General features: G+C 41.3%; 1 protein-coding gene across 1 annotated transcript in view; it reads left to right on the plus strand.

The window, feature by feature from the left end:
• MYRFL (myelin regulatory factor like) overlaps nt 1-17,647 on the plus strand; it is a 55,775-nt gene extending 38,128 nt beyond the window's left edge. Inside the window, exons 14-25 of the mRNA XM_020786080.3 lie at nt 3,606-3,772; nt 4,692-4,755; nt 5,462-5,550; nt 6,137-6,205; nt 6,506-6,552; nt 8,810-8,971; nt 11,216-11,278; nt 13,222-13,309; nt 13,660-13,734; nt 15,713-15,821; nt 16,612-16,686; nt 17,085-17,647. Coding sequence (XP_020641739.3) covers nt 3,606-3,772; nt 4,692-4,755; nt 5,462-5,550; nt 6,137-6,205; nt 6,506-6,552; nt 8,810-8,971; nt 11,216-11,278; nt 13,222-13,309; nt 13,660-13,734; nt 15,713-15,821; nt 16,612-16,686; nt 17,085-17,171 — 1,095 coding nt within the window. The 3' untranslated portion in view covers nt 17,172-17,647. The remainder of the gene's footprint in view (nt 1-3,605; nt 3,773-4,691; nt 4,756-5,461; nt 5,551-6,136; nt 6,206-6,505; nt 6,553-8,809; nt 8,972-11,215; nt 11,279-13,221; nt 13,310-13,659; nt 13,735-15,712; nt 15,822-16,611; nt 16,687-17,084) is intronic.
• Nucleotides 17,648-18,376: the final 729 nt, after the last annotated feature.

An 18,376-nucleotide genomic window follows, 5' to 3' on the forward strand; every position in this document is an offset into this window, starting at 1 on the left:
TGTCCGTCCATCCGTCTGTGTGCCCTAATGTAACAGCCCTGGCATCAAGCTGTTTAAAGAAAAGAAAGGAAGAGAAGAATAAAAGAAAAAAGAAAAGAAAAGAAAATGCATTATTTGCAAAGGTTTAGCCCTTCTGGGATTGATCTTTGCCCAGCTGCACCATCACATCAATCACAGCACACATTTTTCTGTATTGGTTCAGGTGATCGCACCTTGTGAACTGATGAGAATGGATCCACTGTGGAAAAAGTAGAAGCCCCAGTGGCAGAGGGAAAAATATTTGTGTTTACATCAGGTGGTCAATGAACAAATATGTGAATCAGACTATCACTGTCCTGTAGTATTCCCCCCCCGGTCAATCTTGTCTCATGTGTAAGCTCTAGGCATGAGCAAAAACACTTGAAAACCAGGGATCTTGCTTGTGAAGAGAGCCTACAGACAAGGAGAACCCTTCTCTTCAGACTTGGCACTGAAACTGTGTGTTTAGTCGTTTAGTTGTGTCCGACTCTTCGTGACCCCGTGGACCAGAGCACGCCAGGCCCTCCTGTCTTCTACTGCCTCCCGGAGTTGTGTCAGGTTCATGTTGGTTGTTTCGCAGACACTGTCCAGCCATCTCATCCTTGGTCGTCCCCTTCTCCTCTTGCCATCACACCTTCCTAACATCAGGGTTTTTTCCAAGGACTCTTTTCTTCTCATGAGATGGCCAAAGTACTGGAGCCTCAGCTTCAGGATCTGTCCTTCCAGTGAGCACTCAGGGTTGATTTCCTTTAGAACTGATAGGTTTGTTCTCCTTGCAGTCCAGGGAACTTTCAAGAGTCTCCTCCACCACTACAATTCAAAGCCATCAATTCTTTGGCGGTCTGCTCTCTTTATGGTCCAGCTCTCACTTCCATACATCACGACAGGAAAAACCATAGCTTTGACTATTCGGACTTTTGTTGGCAAGATGATTTCTCTGCTTTTCAAGATGCTGTCAAGATTTGTCATTGCTTTCCTCCCAAGAAGAAGGCGTCTTTTAATTTCAGGGCTGCTGTATCCATCTGCAGTGATCATGGAGCCCAGGAAGATAAAATTTGACACTGCCTCCATATCTTCCCCTTCTATTTCCCAGGAGGTGATGGGGCCAGTGGCCATGATCTTAGTTTTTTTGATGTTGAGTTTCAGACCGTTTTTTGCACTCTCCTCTTTCACTCTCATTACAAGGTTCTTTAATTCCTCCTCACTTTCTGCCATCAGAGTGGTATCATCTGCATATCTGGGGTTGTTGATATTTCTTCCGGCAATCTTAATTCCGGCTTGGGTTTCTTCCAGTCCAGCCTTCCGCATGATGTATTCTGCATATAAGTTAAATAAGCTGGGGGACAATATACAGCCTTGCCGTACTCCTTTCCCAATTTTGAACCACTCAGTTGTTCCATGACCAGTTCTAACTGTTGCTTCCTGTCCCACATATAGGTTTCTCAGGAGACAGATAAAATGGTCAGGCACTCCCATTTCTTTAAGAACGTGCCATTGCTTGTTGTGGTCCACACAGTCAAGGGCTTTCACATAGTCAATGAAGCAGAAGTAGATATTTTTCTGGAACTCTCTGGCTTTCTCCATAATCCAGCACAAGTTAGCAATTTGGTCTCGAGTTCCTCTGCCTCTTCGGAATCCAGCTTGTACTTTTGTTTCTGATCATGGGGCGTTCTTGGCAAAGATACTGGAGTGGCTTGCCATTTCCTACTCCAGGTGGATTGCGTTTAGTCAGAACTCTCCACTATGTCCTGTCCATCTTGGGTGTCCCTGCACAGCATAGCCCATAGCTTCTCTGAGTTACTCAAGCCCCTTCGCCATGACAAGGCAGCAATCCATGAAGGAGTGGCACTGAAACTAGGTAGGAATTAATGACAGAACAGGGGGATAGGCTAGCCATGGCCATAAACAGTATGTGAAAGAAATATAGGTCGAATCAGGATTTTATAAGTCACATAACAAGCCTTATAAAGTGGTGTGTGAAGAATTGTTTCCAGTCTGTGGCCCCTTCAAATGTTCCAGGGCCTCCCAAGGAGCCATATGTCCCCCATTGAGAATGCCTGTTCTAGGCACTCCCTAATAAGCATGTTTATAGAGTCAGCAGCACTTATAATGCCAGAATAGGTCCAAAGATCTGCCTGGAGCACAGCACTGGGATTTTGCATATAGTGTGGTCTCCTAGATATATGCTGGTAGATCTTGACCTATTTTCTGCCCCTTCCCCCCGCTGTCTCTATTCATTGCTATTTAGCTTTCTTAGCAAACATACTTCCCTAGTTCCCATTTCAGAAAATAGCATAAGGGGACTCTCTTCTTCCATCTGTCTTTTTCTCCCTTGGGTAGTTGAGTCGGGCTTGCAAGATAAATGTTTCAGCTGAGCCTGTTTGTAGCATCTGATATGCATAGAACGTACACTGGGATGGGGAGTTCTCGATCTGTTGATGGGGAAACAGTTTGTAGAAGAAAACATTTAAAAACCTCTGATGCCTGCTGTGACACGTTTAGTGTTTAGGCACAACATTAATTCAAATCAAATATTTTAGCATAGTGGTGCATGATGTCCCCTCGTTAGCGGCTGCTTTTTGCCTAAGCACTTCCTGCTAATGTATTAGAAATGTATTTATATATTTTTCTATCTACCGTTATAGATACAATACCTGATCCAGCAGTTCAGTGGGGGGTTTAAATGGCCCCCAAATAGCCTTCTCTTTATTTTGCATTAATTTGGGTTGGTACTGCATACACTCAAGCTCTCTTCAAAGTGGATCTGAATATCAATGCCAGTATTCAAGGATCCGTGCAACTGCTTCATATATCCAGATAAGCTTTGTGCTTCTGTTCCCTTTGCTGTGTGGAGAAATGCTTTTGAATCAGACAAGAGTCTCAAAAGCAGCTTGTGGTGATTTATTAAGAAGGGAGTGGGATTTGCAGTTTTGAGGAAACCAAAACCATTAATTCCAGATATCACCTGAGGATGGTTACAAACTCAGAGCTTGAAGAAATTATAATTTCTCACTATAGTTCCCTCAGTTTGTTTGGGATTTTGTAGCCTGAAGCAGAGGTCAGGATATTACATGTTAAAAGGTGGCATATTCATTATTGGTGCTCCAGTTGTATGAGCATTGTGCTGTACATTACTACTGGTGTCAACAGACCAGAAACAAAAAAGATTATAGTATTGTACTTTGGAAATATTGATAAAAATATAGAAGACAAACCCAAAGAATACTTTTTTGACACTTAAGTCTGATATGAGAGTGGCATAAAACCTGAACAATTGCTGTCGGAATGCCTTTGGGAATTCCTCAAAGTGCCTTGAAAAAGTAACTTTTGAAAGCAACATACCTGGAAATCTGCTCCATACCTGGAAAGTAACTAACAGTCCTATTAGTGGCCACCCCCAAGTATGCAGTTATACATAACCATATTATTTCTGAGTAACCTCTAAGCTCTGCTTTGAAGAAGTCATGTTTGCAAGTTTTCTAGAAACTATTGAACTCACTTCAGCTGTAACACTTCAGTTTAAACTCACATCAAGATCCAGGCTGTTTTTCACCTAGTCACGGACAGGCTCTTTTGTGATTTCCTAGGACCAAATTTTTATGGAGAACGTGGGTGCTGTTAAGCAACTCTGCAAATTAACCAACAATCTTGAAGTGAGGATAGAAGAGCTGGAAGCGTGGAACAAAAAACAAGCCAGACTGAAGCGGATAAATAGCTTGAAATCAACAACAACTAGCGAAAAGACCTCAGTAAGGTACTGTATTGACATTTCTTCTTTGGAGCAAATGGTTTGACCAGAAGATGGGAAAGATGCTGTATTTTTATTTTATTTCTAAGAGCACTTTTCTTTTTTTTTAAACACAGATCCCGCAACCCTCCAACTCATATATAGTAAAAATGGAGCCTCTGTGATCTCAGGGGTTCCGATGTTATTTAATAACAACCTGAATATTTAGAGGTAGATTTGAATCATTGTTCTCCTTATCTCTTTTTGAAGGCTTCTTTAAAATGTTATAATAAATAACAGGACTGTTCTATTACTTAGAAGAGTGTCATTGCAACTTCATAGAAGTATCTCCATGATTGAAATGACACCTGAATACTAATAATTTCTGGAGATCCCTTGTTATGCCAAAAAATTTAGTCATATATAATTTTCAAGTGAAAAATGTGCTCCAAGCATCCACTGGAGCCTTTAAAGAAGAAATTCATACATTTAAGCCATTTTAAAAGAATATTCACTTGAGCAAGTTCATCATGGAATTCTTTTATTGAAAATTATACTTTGTGAAACACCAGCCTTTGTATTTCCCTCTCTAAGAGTCTACTCAGCACATTTTTGGAAAAGGTTCTTTCTCAAGTGTTGAAAGATGCTTAGCACAAGATTTTCACCAACTATGGATGTAGTATTTACAGTATTTTGCTTTCTGATTTGTCATAGAGTGTGGTACCAGAAGGTAAACCTAGGCTTAATTTGCAAGTCTATTTCCTGAACAATTTTATCTGAGGAAACCCCAGAGGACCCAGGGTTTGACCCAACATTCTCCTTTTTCATTTGTCACTTACTGTGCTGCACTGCTGAATTATGAAAGTAATTGGTTGTTGTGGGGCCATGGGAAAGCCTTTGCAAATATGAAAGTACGGTAATTCTTTTTAAAATATATCTGTTCCAGGAAAAATAGCCAAGCGAATACTTTTTTACCATCAGTAAGATCAAGTTCCATAAGACCCAGCAAGGTAAGGAAAATCATGAATGTAAATTCAGAAATGGTTTTTGAGGCTTAGGTAGAAAGATTATAGGAATAATAAGCCCGTTTTGTCAGTGTATTTTACATTGCAATCTGAATTAAAGAGAGGGAGAAATGAAGCAGAGGATATGGTGGTGATTTTAAATAGGAATAACCAGTCCTCTGGCCTGGACATCTTTCCGTTGCTGGTGTAGTTTCTTTCCACCAGTGGCTGTGTGCTTGCCTATGTCTCGTCCAGTGCCAGCTGCTTACTCCAGTTTTTGAGAATGCTGTTCATCCACTCCTAGATTTAGTCTGTACTTTGCTGGAGTTAGCCAAGGTATAATGTCACAGGGACAAGGAGTGTGTGAACCTTTAGATGTCCTTGAACTACAACTGGCATTGTCCTTCACTATTGGCTATGCTGATACAGCTGAAAGAAGCTGCACTCCCAACAAAATCCGGAGGATTTTGTTTCATTAGGCTACAGTTCTCTGGACAGTTGTGTGTTTCATACGTTTCCATAAAAGTAATATACATGGTACTCAAGATGCACCACCCATGTTTCATGTTGGTAGATCTGGACTGAGCCAGCCCAGAGTTTGAAAACCATATATATATGTTTTTGGACTACAAGTTCCAGAATCTTTCAGCCTGCATGTACTATTCAGAAAATGAAGTTTTAAAATACTGAATTTTTGTTCCTTCCTCTTTAGGTGGGTTTTCCAGTGAAAAAACAGTCATGGTCCAGCCATAGGATTTTCCAAATAACTATAATTGCTTTGGTTGCATTGATGGCACTCTGGTAAGAAAAGCATATCAGTATATGAGGTGACCTGAATACACACCTTGGCTTCTCTGGTTTTGGAACTTCAACCAAATTTGATTATCACTGATATGAAGAAAAATTGCAATTCCTTTAAAATGTGACTCTTCTCAATTTGTCAGTAATTAAAAAGAAAAAAAAGAGTCAGCTTTGTATTTTTGGACTACAGCTCCCAGAATCCTGGAAGCTATTGTTCTAAAACCGCAAATTTATAGACAACTAGAAAGATCAGTTTAGCCAAATGACTAGAGATGGGTGTGAACCAGAGGTTTGGCAGGGTTTGTTTACCAGCCAATCAGCTGATCTGGGGTTCGGTGCCCCGCCCCCTCTGGCAGGTGCCCAATTGGATGCAGTGCCTCAGGCTCTGCATCCACGTGGGCGCCCACCAGAGGAGGCGGGGTGCTGAACCACATGGATCACCTGTTCAGCTGATAAACAAATCGCACCAAGCTGCCAAACCACTGATTTGTACCCATCTCTACAAATGGCCCTATTACTTTCTTTTATAATCTCCTAATGTATGATTGTCTAGATCTCAAACTATGAAACTGACGTCTCATTACAGTGTTGTGACGATATCCACCCTTTATGTTCTGAGCCTGCCGGAACAGGATACTGTCCATTCTGAACACAGGCAAGTCACTAATTTGTTACTCCTTCGGGATTTTGTTCCTTTTCTTTGGAATGCCTTGGGCAGGCAGCTGCATATTAAAAGTGTACAAGCAATTATGGTACGGTTGGAACATGGCAAGTGTTAAAAGGACTGGCATGCCTTCAAAGGGGAATAAATTTAATTTATGCAGCAGCCAGTTTTTCATGTGCCTTTGGTGCAACATGGGACTCTTGACTTGGCATCTGCATCTGTGTTGCTGTTAGTCTGGAGTATGACCTGCATGGTTCTATTCACTAATATTATTTTATCACCTTTTCCCAGCATTCCGACAAATCCAATAACAATCTCTCCATCCACCATGCTGACAGGTAATGTTCCGTAATCTATTAACTGAAGCTGAAAAGTCAGTAGAGCTTAGACAGACAAATAGGTAGATAGAGCTGATAAATCTGAAATTGTACTATGCAGACATAGATTCTGTTAACTGAAGTGCAGTTTTTTAATCTCTGGAATCTTAAATTAAAAACAAATAAAAATATTCGTAGATCCAGGTTTCCAGTTTTTTTTTTTTTGGCTGAAGACTTTGAAATATATGGGCAGTATAGCTAAATGTGGCTAGAGGTATGGGAAAGAGATTCCACTTACCTGGGTTTGTGCTGCTCCTCCTGTAGAGCAGAGAGTGGAGACAGAATAGATTAACTATTTAAAACAAGGAAATCTGTACAAAGATGAATAATCTGTGCAATCTATTAAGGCTGTAGAATTAGAATATCATGATACAGTGGCTGAAATCCTGTTGCTCAGCATGGTAAGTTGCATTAGAGCAGGCCCACTGAATCAGTGGGGATTTAGTGAGTCAACTCCTCCATAAATTGTAGGCATCCTTCAGTCTCGAGAGACTATGGTATCGTGCTCTGTATGGAGGTCTTGGAACAGTGTCTTGTGTGGCTGAGAAGGCCAATTCGAGAGTGACAATCCCTTCCACACTGGAGACAAATCCAATCTGTCCCCTGTCCAGCTCCCTGGTTTTGATTGTTTCGGGACTGCCTCTTTGCCTCAGTCTGCTGTACAAGTGTCTGTTCAAACTGAGAGAGGCCATGATGCACCGCCTGCCTCCATGCTGAACGCTCAGACGTCAAGGTTTCCCATCTGTTGAGGTCCATTCCTAAGGCCTTCAGATCCCGCTTGCAGATGTCCTTGTAACGCAGTTGTGGTCTCCCTCAGGGGCGGCTTCTCTGCACTAATTCTCCATACAGGAGATCTTTTGGAATCCGACCATCAGCCATTCTCACGACGTGCCCAAGCCAACGTAGACGGCGCTGTTTCAATATTGTATACATGCTGAAAATTCCAGCTCGTTCTAGGACTACTCTGTTTGGAACTTTGTCATGCCAGGTGATACCAAAAATGCGTCGGAGACAACGCATATGGAAGGTGTTCAGCTTCCTCTCCTGCCGTGCACAAAGGGTCCAGGACTTGCTGCAGTATAGGAGTGTGCTCAGGACACAGGCTCTATAGACCTGGATTTTGGTGTATGCCGTCAACTTCTTATTAAGCCATACTCTCTTTGTGAGTCTAGAGAATATGGTAGCTGCTTTCCCAATGCGTTTATCCAGCTCGACATCTAGGGAGAGAGTGTCAGAGATTGTTGAGCCAAGGTACACAAATTCATGAACAACCTCCAGTTCTTGCATGGAGATAGTAATAGAGGGAGGTGAGTCTACGCCCTGGCACATGACTTGTGTTTTCTTCAGGCTGATAGTTAGTCCAAAGTCTTGGCAGACCTTGCTAAAATGATTTATGAGTTGTTGGAGGTCTTCAGCAGAGTGGGCAACAATGGCTGCATCATCAGCAAAGAGGAAGTCCCGCATGCATTTCATTTGTACTTGGTCTTCGCTCTCAATCTAGTGAGATTAAAGAGCTTTCCATCTGATCTAGTCCGGAGATAGACACCTTCTGTTGCAGTTCCAAAGGCCTGCTTCAGCATGACAGCAAAGAAGATCCCAAACAGGGTCGGCGCAAGGACACAGCCTTGTTTTACTCCGCTTCGGATGTCAAAGGGATCTGATGTTGAGCCATCAAGAACTACAGTGCCCTTCATTTCCTCATGAAAGGACCTGATGATATTAAGGAGTTGAGGTGGACATCCAATCTTGGGAAGTATTTTAAAAAGTCCGTCCCTGCTAACCAAGTCAACGGCCTTTGTGAGAACTATGAACGCCACAAAGAGTGGCTGTTGTTGTTCCCTGCATTTCTCCTGCAACTGTCTGAGGGAAAATATCATGTCGGTGGTGGATCTATTAGCTCGAAAACCACATTGTGATTCTGGATACACTCTGTCTGCAAGCACCTGAAGCCTCCATAAATACCATTGATTCAAATAGGTCTTCCCTAACTGTGATTTATGGTGTTAAAATAAATCACAACTAGAGTAGATCCATTTGAATCAATGGGAGTTATGAAGGAACTGACTCATCAAATCCCTACTGATTCAATGGGCCTGCTCTAGTTGCAACTGACTATGCTAAGCAACAGGATTTCAGCTAGTGTTTGGTTTTGTTCAACATGAGTGGTTACTAGTGTTGGTGAAATCCATGTTGCTAAAATCCATTTCCCGCTTTGTAGGGACCACATACAACAGAGCATCTTCAAACCTGAAACCAGTTGATACCATTCCTGAAGTGGATTTCTGTGACATTTTGCCTTGTCCCAGAACCTACTGCTGTCCAATTAATCAAATAATAACAAAATATCTGAGAGATCCGAAGGTGAATGTGGAAGAACAGAGTAAGTTGAATCAGGAATAGATAGGACTCGGCTGCTACTCAAGGGAAGGATGAAAACACTTAGCAGTTGGACTGTGAAAACTGTTTCTGAAGGAACATTCCACCCTGCTGTTGTGTTCTTCTACTTATCCAAGGATGACCGTGTACAGGGAAATGTCAGCTTTTTTTAAAAAAATGAATGTATAAATGGCCCACAGTTGGAGAAGTCCTAGAGAACAGGATAGTTATGCTGAAGCTGCTGCAGGAAACTCAACAGAATCTAGTGACACCTGAAAGAGTAACAGATTTATTATGGCCTAGGTTTTAATGGGCTACAGCCCATTGCATTTGATAAAGTGGGCTGTAATTCACAAATGCTTGTGCCATAATAAATTTGCTAGATAGGGAGGTGTCACAAGGCTCTTTGTTATTCTAAGATGGGAGAACTTAATTCAATATTTGTGGTTTGTCTGGCCTGCGCACAAAGACTACTAAGTAAGGATTTACAGTATTTTAGAGGGAAGCTTTTCAAGTTGTTGTATTAAGAAGAATAAAGGTAATGTGTTGGGGAGATTCATGCAAAATACTTCTCTGTGGGTGCATACTGAGGGTTAGATTCTGATTCAGCATTAGCCCTAGCAGAGTGAGACACCTGGAAACAGAGGCAGAAAGAAGGGCACCATAAAGACTGGTTGTCAGACATCCAAGTTATTCATCTACAAAGTGGGTCCCTCTAGAAAAGTGTCCTTTAGCAGCTGGTTTGGGAAAACCCAATCTTCACCAGACTTGGAGGGATTGTAGAGGGGTGTCAGAGGAAGCCTCCCTGCAGTTTTGGTGTCTCCAGGTGCCTGGGGGGCTGTTTTATAGTCAAATGAATCAATGAATAAAAATTCATTGATTTGTATTTGTTGGGGGCATTGATTCATATGAATATGAACCAATGAATTAGCAATTTTTGCATGAATTGGTGATCTGTTTTTTGATTCGTGGCCATCTCTAGTCAGAGGTTTTGAAGGTCTGGATCAAACTTTGGACAACTTATATGTTTAGACCATGTCTCTCAGAATTCCCCAAGTTAGCAGGGCCCCTGGTCATACTGACTGGGGGATTCTGGCAGACATTGTCCTACAAAGACTCTTTTCAAGCTCTGTTTTGGATTTCTCGCAAAGAACTAGATGGCCAATATGGCTCTCTCCTAGCGTGATTCTATCCCCTGTGCCTCCTTTCTTCTCCAAAGAGAATGGTCCGAAAAAAACTTTGTCCAAGGTCTAATCCAGACCCTTTAAAAAAAACCCCAAATGGCATTGTCTAGCCCCTGCCTCTCTTAATAACCCCCTTTTTGGAATATTTATATATCCTTCAGACTGATCCTTGGCCGGTATTCAAGAGAAGTCATATAAGGCTTTATATATATACACAGTCGTGCCTTGACTTATGAACTTAATTGGTTCTGGAACTCCAGTCACAACTCAAAATGGTTGTAAGTCGGAACACCATTTCCCATAGGGAACGCATTGAAATGCAATTAATCCATTCCGGTCAAAGAAGAAGAAGAAGAAGATGATGATAATACACCCAACAACAACACTGCAAGACCCATCGGAAATGCGATTAATCCATTCTGGCCAAAGGGGGAGGGGGGGAAGAAAAGCAAACAAACCGTGCAAGACCCTTCGAAAATGCAACAAACAAACAAACCCCAACAACAAAAAACAAACCCCACAAGACCCATCGGAAATGGGGAGGGGACCCAAAAGCAAACAAGCACTGCAAGACCCATCAGAAATGGGGGGGGGACCAATAAAAAGAAAACAAACCCTGCAAGACCCATCGGAAATGGGGGAAAAACAAACCAAAAAAACAAACAAACCCTGCAAGACCCATCACAGCATAGAAACATAATCCCACCACCCAGCCCAAAACCACGCTGCAAAACCCACCCAGAACATTTTTTAAAAAGTAGAAAGCAGCACCTTACCAGGCAGTCCAAAGCCTTCTCCGATAACACACTCTCTAACCATTGGGGCGAAAGAGCTACAAAGAAGCAGTCATTTTGCCACCAACGGTTAGCAAATTGAATTCCTCGCCTTTTCCCCCTGCCTTTTTCTGGTTGTAACTCGAAACTCCAGCCACAAATCAAAGCAAAATTTTGGTCGTAACTCAAAATGGTCGTATGTCAAGATGTTCATAAGTCAAGGCACCACTGTGTATTGTCTCAGTTTTGAAAGGCTCTCAGGAAGGTGATGAATTCCTTTTCTCCCCTCAGGAAATGAAAGCAAAGATCCATTGGAACAAAAGTGGATTGAGAAGCCGGATCTTGGAAATGATTGTAAGATTATCTCTCTTCTTGCCTTCGAAAACTAACTTTATGGGCTGTACCTGTTTAAGGAAATTGCATGTGCAATGTACTGCTAGGATGGCTGGTGCCTCTCTAAGTTTCTGTGGGACCTGTTATAACATTCTTATGGCCATAATTTAAAGGAGATGTATTTGCTTAACCTGATTTGCAAATAATTACTCACTCACCACTTTCTTTGCTGCAGTTTGCTTTTCTTCTACCTCCTGTTGACAGCAAGAGAGGGAAGAGCTGTTACCTGAAGGGGTCTCTTTTTGCTCAGATGGATTGCCAAGTATCTCTTCTGCTTTGCATCCCATGCAGATACATTTACCTTCCTATTTCTATCCCCTGACCCTGTCTGCTTCCTGTAGCTTTGTACCTGAACACCTTTTCATCATAACACAATACGGTTTAATTTAAATGTGTGTTCTGCCTCTGATGTGGGGACGTCAGAGAGCTATCCCAGCTATGCACTCCTGCTTTTGAAGGAGTAGGATACACATTTAAGGCTGAGGAGCTGACATCTGTGTAAAGACTTATTAGATGATACTCCTCATTTGTTTTACAAACAATGTTCTTTTCAGTTGAGAAGGATGTCTGTCTGTCCTAGTATGCCCTTTTCTTCACTTCTCTTGCATTCCAGGATGCTTTGTTTTGTGGTAGATCACTAGAAGATAAATACAGGCATAATTTGATGTCTGATTGGTCAGGTACACAATGCTGTGAAAATCCCAATGCGATCCTCTTCATTTTTGGGCCCTGGTGCTACTGGAAATGGACAGCTACAGTATTTTAGACTGTTTTTTTTAAAAAAATTCTTCAGGATCAAGCTACATACTACATGAAACACATAGATCAATATTCTGTTGCGATTTAACAAATATGCACAGCGTTGTGCAGACAGGTATTCTATTTGGTGATGCATCTGTTGTGCAGCTGACTGTGTGACTGGTTGCACAACCAGCCATGTAATGGATACTTTAGAAAATAGTGCACTTCTTGCACAACATCACTTTTGTGTTGTTCGTAAACAGATGTTTGGGTAGGTCATTTTAGATTGATTATATGTTTTTAATATAACACTGCCAGAGGTTTTACCAATATTAAGGATATATGATATTATTAATTGGAAAGAAGGGGTTGTTTTATCATGTTTTATCATGTTTTAATTGAAATTTATTATCCTGCCTGAAACAATAACTGTATGTGTCTATTTTATACTGTTTTGGTTTTACTGGTCATAGACCGTAATAAAGTACTACTACTACTACATCAGTTTTGTGTGCATGTGCCTACATACAGCTTTCTCCTCCCAAATTGTTGAACATAGCTCAGAAACGTACCTTTATGAAAAAAAAAAAGATGATATGCTGATGCCATCAACCACTAATCAGCAATTACAGGATGACACTCTGGAACCACCTGTTCAAAAAACACCATGTCCCAATATTGTGCTATAGATGTATCATATAAAACCAACTGTATCATTAGTAGGTTTTTTTCTACATACTTTTAAAGAAGTGTCTCCTGAGAGTCCCCTGGACTGCAAGGAGAACAAACCTATTCATTCTAAAGGAAATCAAACCTGAGTGCTCACTGGAAGGACAGATCCTGAAACTGAGGCTCCAGTACTTTGGCCATCTCATGAGAAGACAAGACTCCCTGGAAAAGACCCTGATGTTAGGAAAGTGTGAAGGCAAGAGGAGAAGGGGACGACAGAGAGTGAGATGGCTGGACAGTGTCATTGAAGCGACCAACGTGAATTTGACACAACTCCGGGAGGCAGTGGAAGACAGGAGGGCCTGGCATGCTCTGGTCCATGGGGTCATGAAGAGTCGGATACGACTAAACGACAAAAGAAATGTCACTTAAGTAAAGCATGTCTGTTGGTGAACTAATCCAGAGGTGCTGATAGTGGTTCTTTTTGGTTTTAGGGATTGATACAAGAATCAGCTCTATGCAGATCTTTGAGACACAGCAGAAAATAGACCATCGCTACTGTCAAAAAACCCCGCAGTGCAGGTGAGTAAAATGGTTTACTTATCCTTCCTTTGTCTTATGCAGTAACACAGTTTGAATATTTGCATGGAAAAAATACTATGGCCAAGTGGTGTTTCACCATTGAAATAGCAGACTTGCTTGCTCTACTCAGACCAGCTTCCTATGGCCAAATTAGGGTTCATCACTTATGCTGTTCAAATAGCTGAGCATCTTGGGTTGATTACTGATCACTGTTCCCCTTTCAAATAGCTGGCTGACTTGCTATTGTGCCAGAGAAATTTCCCCGAACTTCACACAAGGTTTTCACTTCTACTGATGGTTGTCTAGTCTTTCAATCAGACATGATTTTTCTCTACTATTTATTCTTTTAGATCTGGAAATTATAGTTACATTGTTCCCCTCAACAAATTCACACCACTCAAGGTGAAAATTTCACTGGAAATCAAGTAAGTACATGGACAGACTTGGCTACAGACAATCTATTTTCACAGAGTATTTGCTCTTATACATAAGTGTGAAAGTTCTAGTTATTCACAGTTATTTATTTAGTGTATGCCTGTGTTTTCACACACTCAAGGAGATTTGCAACACATAATTGAATAATATCAGGATAAAAATCCCATCAAAAATTGATGATCATGATAGTAAATAGTATCAATAGTAATATTAGTAAAATTAGTAGTAGTTGTGACGTTCCTCTTTCACGTCACAATGGTCAATTGAACTTACTCTATATAAGTCTCCCCAAAAGGTATTGCATGTAATTGCCCAATACAGAGATTTAATCGACCTCTTTATTATCTCCCTAGATAGTTTCTTGGGTCTATGGTCATATGAAATTGCAGCCCTTTTCTGCTAGGCTTTAGATTGATTGATTGATTGATTGATTGATTGATTTATTTATTTATTTATTTATTTATTTATTTATTTATTTATTTATTTATTGCATTTATATGCCGCCCATCTAGACATAGTCTACTCTGGGCAGCTCACAACTTAAAAGATAAAAACGATTTAAAATATACAGTTTTACATTAAAAACAAAATAATATAAAATGTAATATAAATTTACGATTTTAACAGTTAATTTAAAGCAAAGAGTCCCAAGATGGCAAGAATTAAAGAAGACAAATAAGAAAGACTTAATTGATTGAAGGGAAGGCCTGCTTGAATAGCCAAGTTTGAGAATGGAGAAACTTGTGCTCCCCCAATACTCTGGGCTACGCCTTCTGTATACCTTTATAATCGGCCCTACTAGATGGGATGATGGTAGCTGGAGGCTGAAACAACTAAAGGATCAAAGTTCCCAGTCTTGCTTTCCAGACATGTCTACCAAATTTAGAGGGTGTGCACTTTCCCTAGCTGCTCAGAATGAAAGCATCCATAACTAGGCTTCAGGATTGGCCTGGTTAATGGTCTTCTGCCATAGGACAAGATGGCCTTAGACCAGGCCTTTCAGGCAGATGGAGGGGTGTTGGGACAGAGGAAAGATGGGCAGTATACCATGCTCGTCTGAGGCATCAGAGGACAGGTCTATGCAGAGCTTGGTAGATCAAGCCTTTCCCATTGGAGATCAGGTGTACCCAAGGCTGAACAGACCAGGCCTTTGTCCTAGACATGGAGGAGCAGCAGGAAACAGCAGCATCCAGAGGGATGGCTGGTCTACCTAGATCATAGGTAGACCTGGCTTTCCCTGTTGGAAGGTAGATCTTGGTAAGGCTCAGTGGGCCAGGCCTCTGTCTGGACATGGAGGAGCAAGAGGCATCAGTGTCCAGACAGATGGCAGGTGTACCTATATTATGGATAGACAGGCCTTCTCTCTCTCTCTCTCTCTCTCTGAAGGCAAGTCTGTTCAGGGCTCAGTATACTATGCCTTTGGTCCACACACAGAAAATCAGCTACACACATGATAGTATATTTGTATATTTTAAACACATTTCTGCTTTTTTTTTAAAAAAAAAAGTCTGATAGTTCTGCTGATCCCTTGTGGAGGAAGGGAGATGCTAGCAAGCGTTCTGTGCTAAGATTACTTCTTGTATCATTTTCACACCATGAATTATAAAGTTGATTGGAGGCATAGTCTGTGCTGCTTGCCCCTGGGGTCAAAATTACTAGTTTCAGCTCTGGAGATTTGTACTCTGTCATGCCACTGCCAATTCAGATGTTGCTGATATCCCCATACCTCCATAGTGCCATTCCCATACCTCAATGATAATCTCTAAGTAAGTGGAATTGGTAGATTTTAGCAGAGCATTTCTGTGAGATCCTGTCCCATGAATGATGCTAACATTTTTTGTGCCTATTGCTTACGTTTTCCCTTGTGAATGCTTCAGCTGTACAGTTTTTGTTTCTCAGCATCTAACTTATTTTTCATTAAAGCAGCAGAAGGATCTTTACAGATTTTCTTGTCCTTGTTTCTTGAAGTACGACAGAGCCGTTAATGATCTTTAAATGCAACGTCATATTTGGAAATTCTTGCTCCTTTCCCCCACTGCTCCTTAAGAAGAAGGAATCCTTCCCTGAAACCACACAGGTATTAGAGTTTCTTGCCTTGAGTACAGTTGTTCCATTTGCATTTGCCTGTCGGTGAAAACAAAAACTAAACTGAAAGGAAGCACATGCACACACACAAATGTAAATTAAATTCCTGTTGGACTAAGTCTGTGTGGGAAGAAGGAGCTTCAATTTAGTCATGTCACAAGATCAGCCATGTCATGTTGTTTGAAACACAAAAGGTCAGGTTCTAGGAACAGCATGAAATGCAATCTTAACTGGCCAAGATAGTCCAGGGTCAGCTGAGCTGATACGAGCCTAGCTTCAGGCATCTAGTGGAGAGGGATGGGAGTTGTCTACTTAAAGAGAGACAACAGCCCTGTAATAAAACCAGAGTTTGGGAAAGCTACCTTTTGGATTGCAATTCCCATACTCCTCACTTCCCCCTGCCAGCATGGCTGTTCACTTTTCAAAGCTCCGGTGTCCATTATCCCTTTCTAAAATTAGCTGGACAGGCTTCATGTGACTTTTTCTGTCGAACTCATGATGCCTGTAAGCTTGTTTACTCAGTAATGTCTCATATGTGGAAAGATGCCTGTTTAGGAGCTGAAGCTGGGCTTTGAATTTTATATACAGTATATATTTGATGTAACAGGATAATATCCATAAAGGGGGGCAATGAAAGAAATGTATTCTTACACATCTTTTGCCTGCTATGGTCACATGTTTTAGAATTTGCTCCAGGCTGGAGCTTTCATGTGTAATGAGAACATAGACCCTGCCCCCATGAACATTTGGTTACTCAATCATCTTTTTCATTTGTTATACAGGGATTTCAGCACCTTTGGGTCCTTCCAGTTGCTTCGTTGCATGAGAGTGCATACCATTTTCGTGTAGCTGCTCCAGTAAGTCTTGTTTCAAAAGGAAAAGAATACAATGAAACCTTAGCTAGGAGTAGGCTCAGATATTGTAAACTCTGGTTGTTATGGGTTTTCCGGGCTGTTTGGCCGTGTTCTTAATGTTTTTCTTCCCAACATTTCACAAATCTCTGTGGCCAGCATTTTCAGAGGTTCTCTGAAGATGCCGACCACAGAGACTGGTGAAACATTAGGAAGAAAAAGCTTACGAACACAGCCAAACAGCCCGGAAAACCCACAACAACCATCGGATCCCAGCCGTGAAAGCCTTTGAGAATACATTGTAAACTCTCTTTGTTTGGACTTTGTAATAATAATGTTACATTTTTTTTCCAAGCTTTGATTAGACAAGGTCTTAAGCAGCAATGATTTTTCTCTCCCAACAGGACCTTGCAGACTGTTCAACAGACCCTCACTATTCTGGGATATTTTTCACTGATTACTATTTCTACTTCTACCGCAACTGCTTCTGAAAGAGTGGTTCTAGATTTATCTCTCCACTGCTCTAGAGAATGAGTGTCGCCTCAAATTTTCCTGGTAGATATTTACTGAGGTTTGATCTTTAACACTTCTACATTGGAAATAAATGGAACTGTATAAAATAAGTGGAACGGTATAAAGCTTTGCTGTTGTTAATAGGTATTCACATAGCCACCACTAGTAAAGCAGTATGACTGCTGACAAAGAGAACATATGAGCCTACTTCACTTTAAGCTGATTTCTGTCTGTAAGACTCAGTTGGCTTAAATCCAACTGTCTGCTCTAGTTTGTGGATTGGGTGGTAATCATTTATTTCAATGGTATTCTGGAAGATAGTAATTGGAGAGAAGCAATCTTCTTTTGCAGAGCCTCTCAACATGTTTAACTGTTCCCTAACCAAAGGGAGACAATTGGATTTTTAATGGGATTTGGGACATATAACATGACCTTGTGTTCTCTTAACCCATGTTAATCAAACTAAAGCAGAAAGCGGGGGGGGGGGGAGAGGAAAAAAGAGAAAAAGATCTTGTTAATCACATAGCAAAACATGCTCCTCCTGATTTTACCCATAAGCATATATTGTAAGAAAAAGAAGGGGTAGGAAGAAATCCTCCACTTTTTTCTTTTCTCTGAAAACTGAATCTCAAATTGAAGCTGTGATGAATCTTAGGTACCATAATCATACAATTCTCCTTTCTAAATCAGCTGATCTGATTTTGCATTGCCTTGAGCACTCCCTATGCTCAAGGCAACCTGACAACAGCAGATCTTGAAGGGTGGCATCTGGTGTTCTTTGGGTTGGTGGGACCAAAGAAACAGAAGCCAAAGGAGATGGAGCCAAGAGGGGGGACAGGGATCGTGAAGAGCGGAGTTCAGCAGGAGGGGCAGGGTCCTGACCCTCCTCCTTTTCTAAGAACACAAGCAGGAATGGGCTGGCTAGGAATAGCCTGAGGCAGGGATAGGACAGTAGTATCCCACTTGCCTTAATGAATCAGGGGCCTTTATCATAACAGAGTGGAGTCAGGCATGTCAGTGGATCATCATTGTATAGCCTAACAACCAGATTTCTATGGATGCTTAAGCAAATGCATCAAACAAAACCAAGAAATGCCTCAAAAAGTAGATTCACAAACAGTCGCTCTGGCTGGAACTGCATGTTGGAGATGACTTATAGTAAGCTTTTTACTACAGGTTACCT

Source organism: Pogona vitticeps, chromosome 5, assembly GCF_051106095.1.
Source record: "Pogona vitticeps strain Pit_001003342236 chromosome 5, PviZW2.1, whole genome shotgun sequence".
NCBI classification, from domain to species: Eukaryota; Metazoa; Chordata; class Lepidosauria; order Squamata; family Agamidae; genus Pogona; species Pogona vitticeps.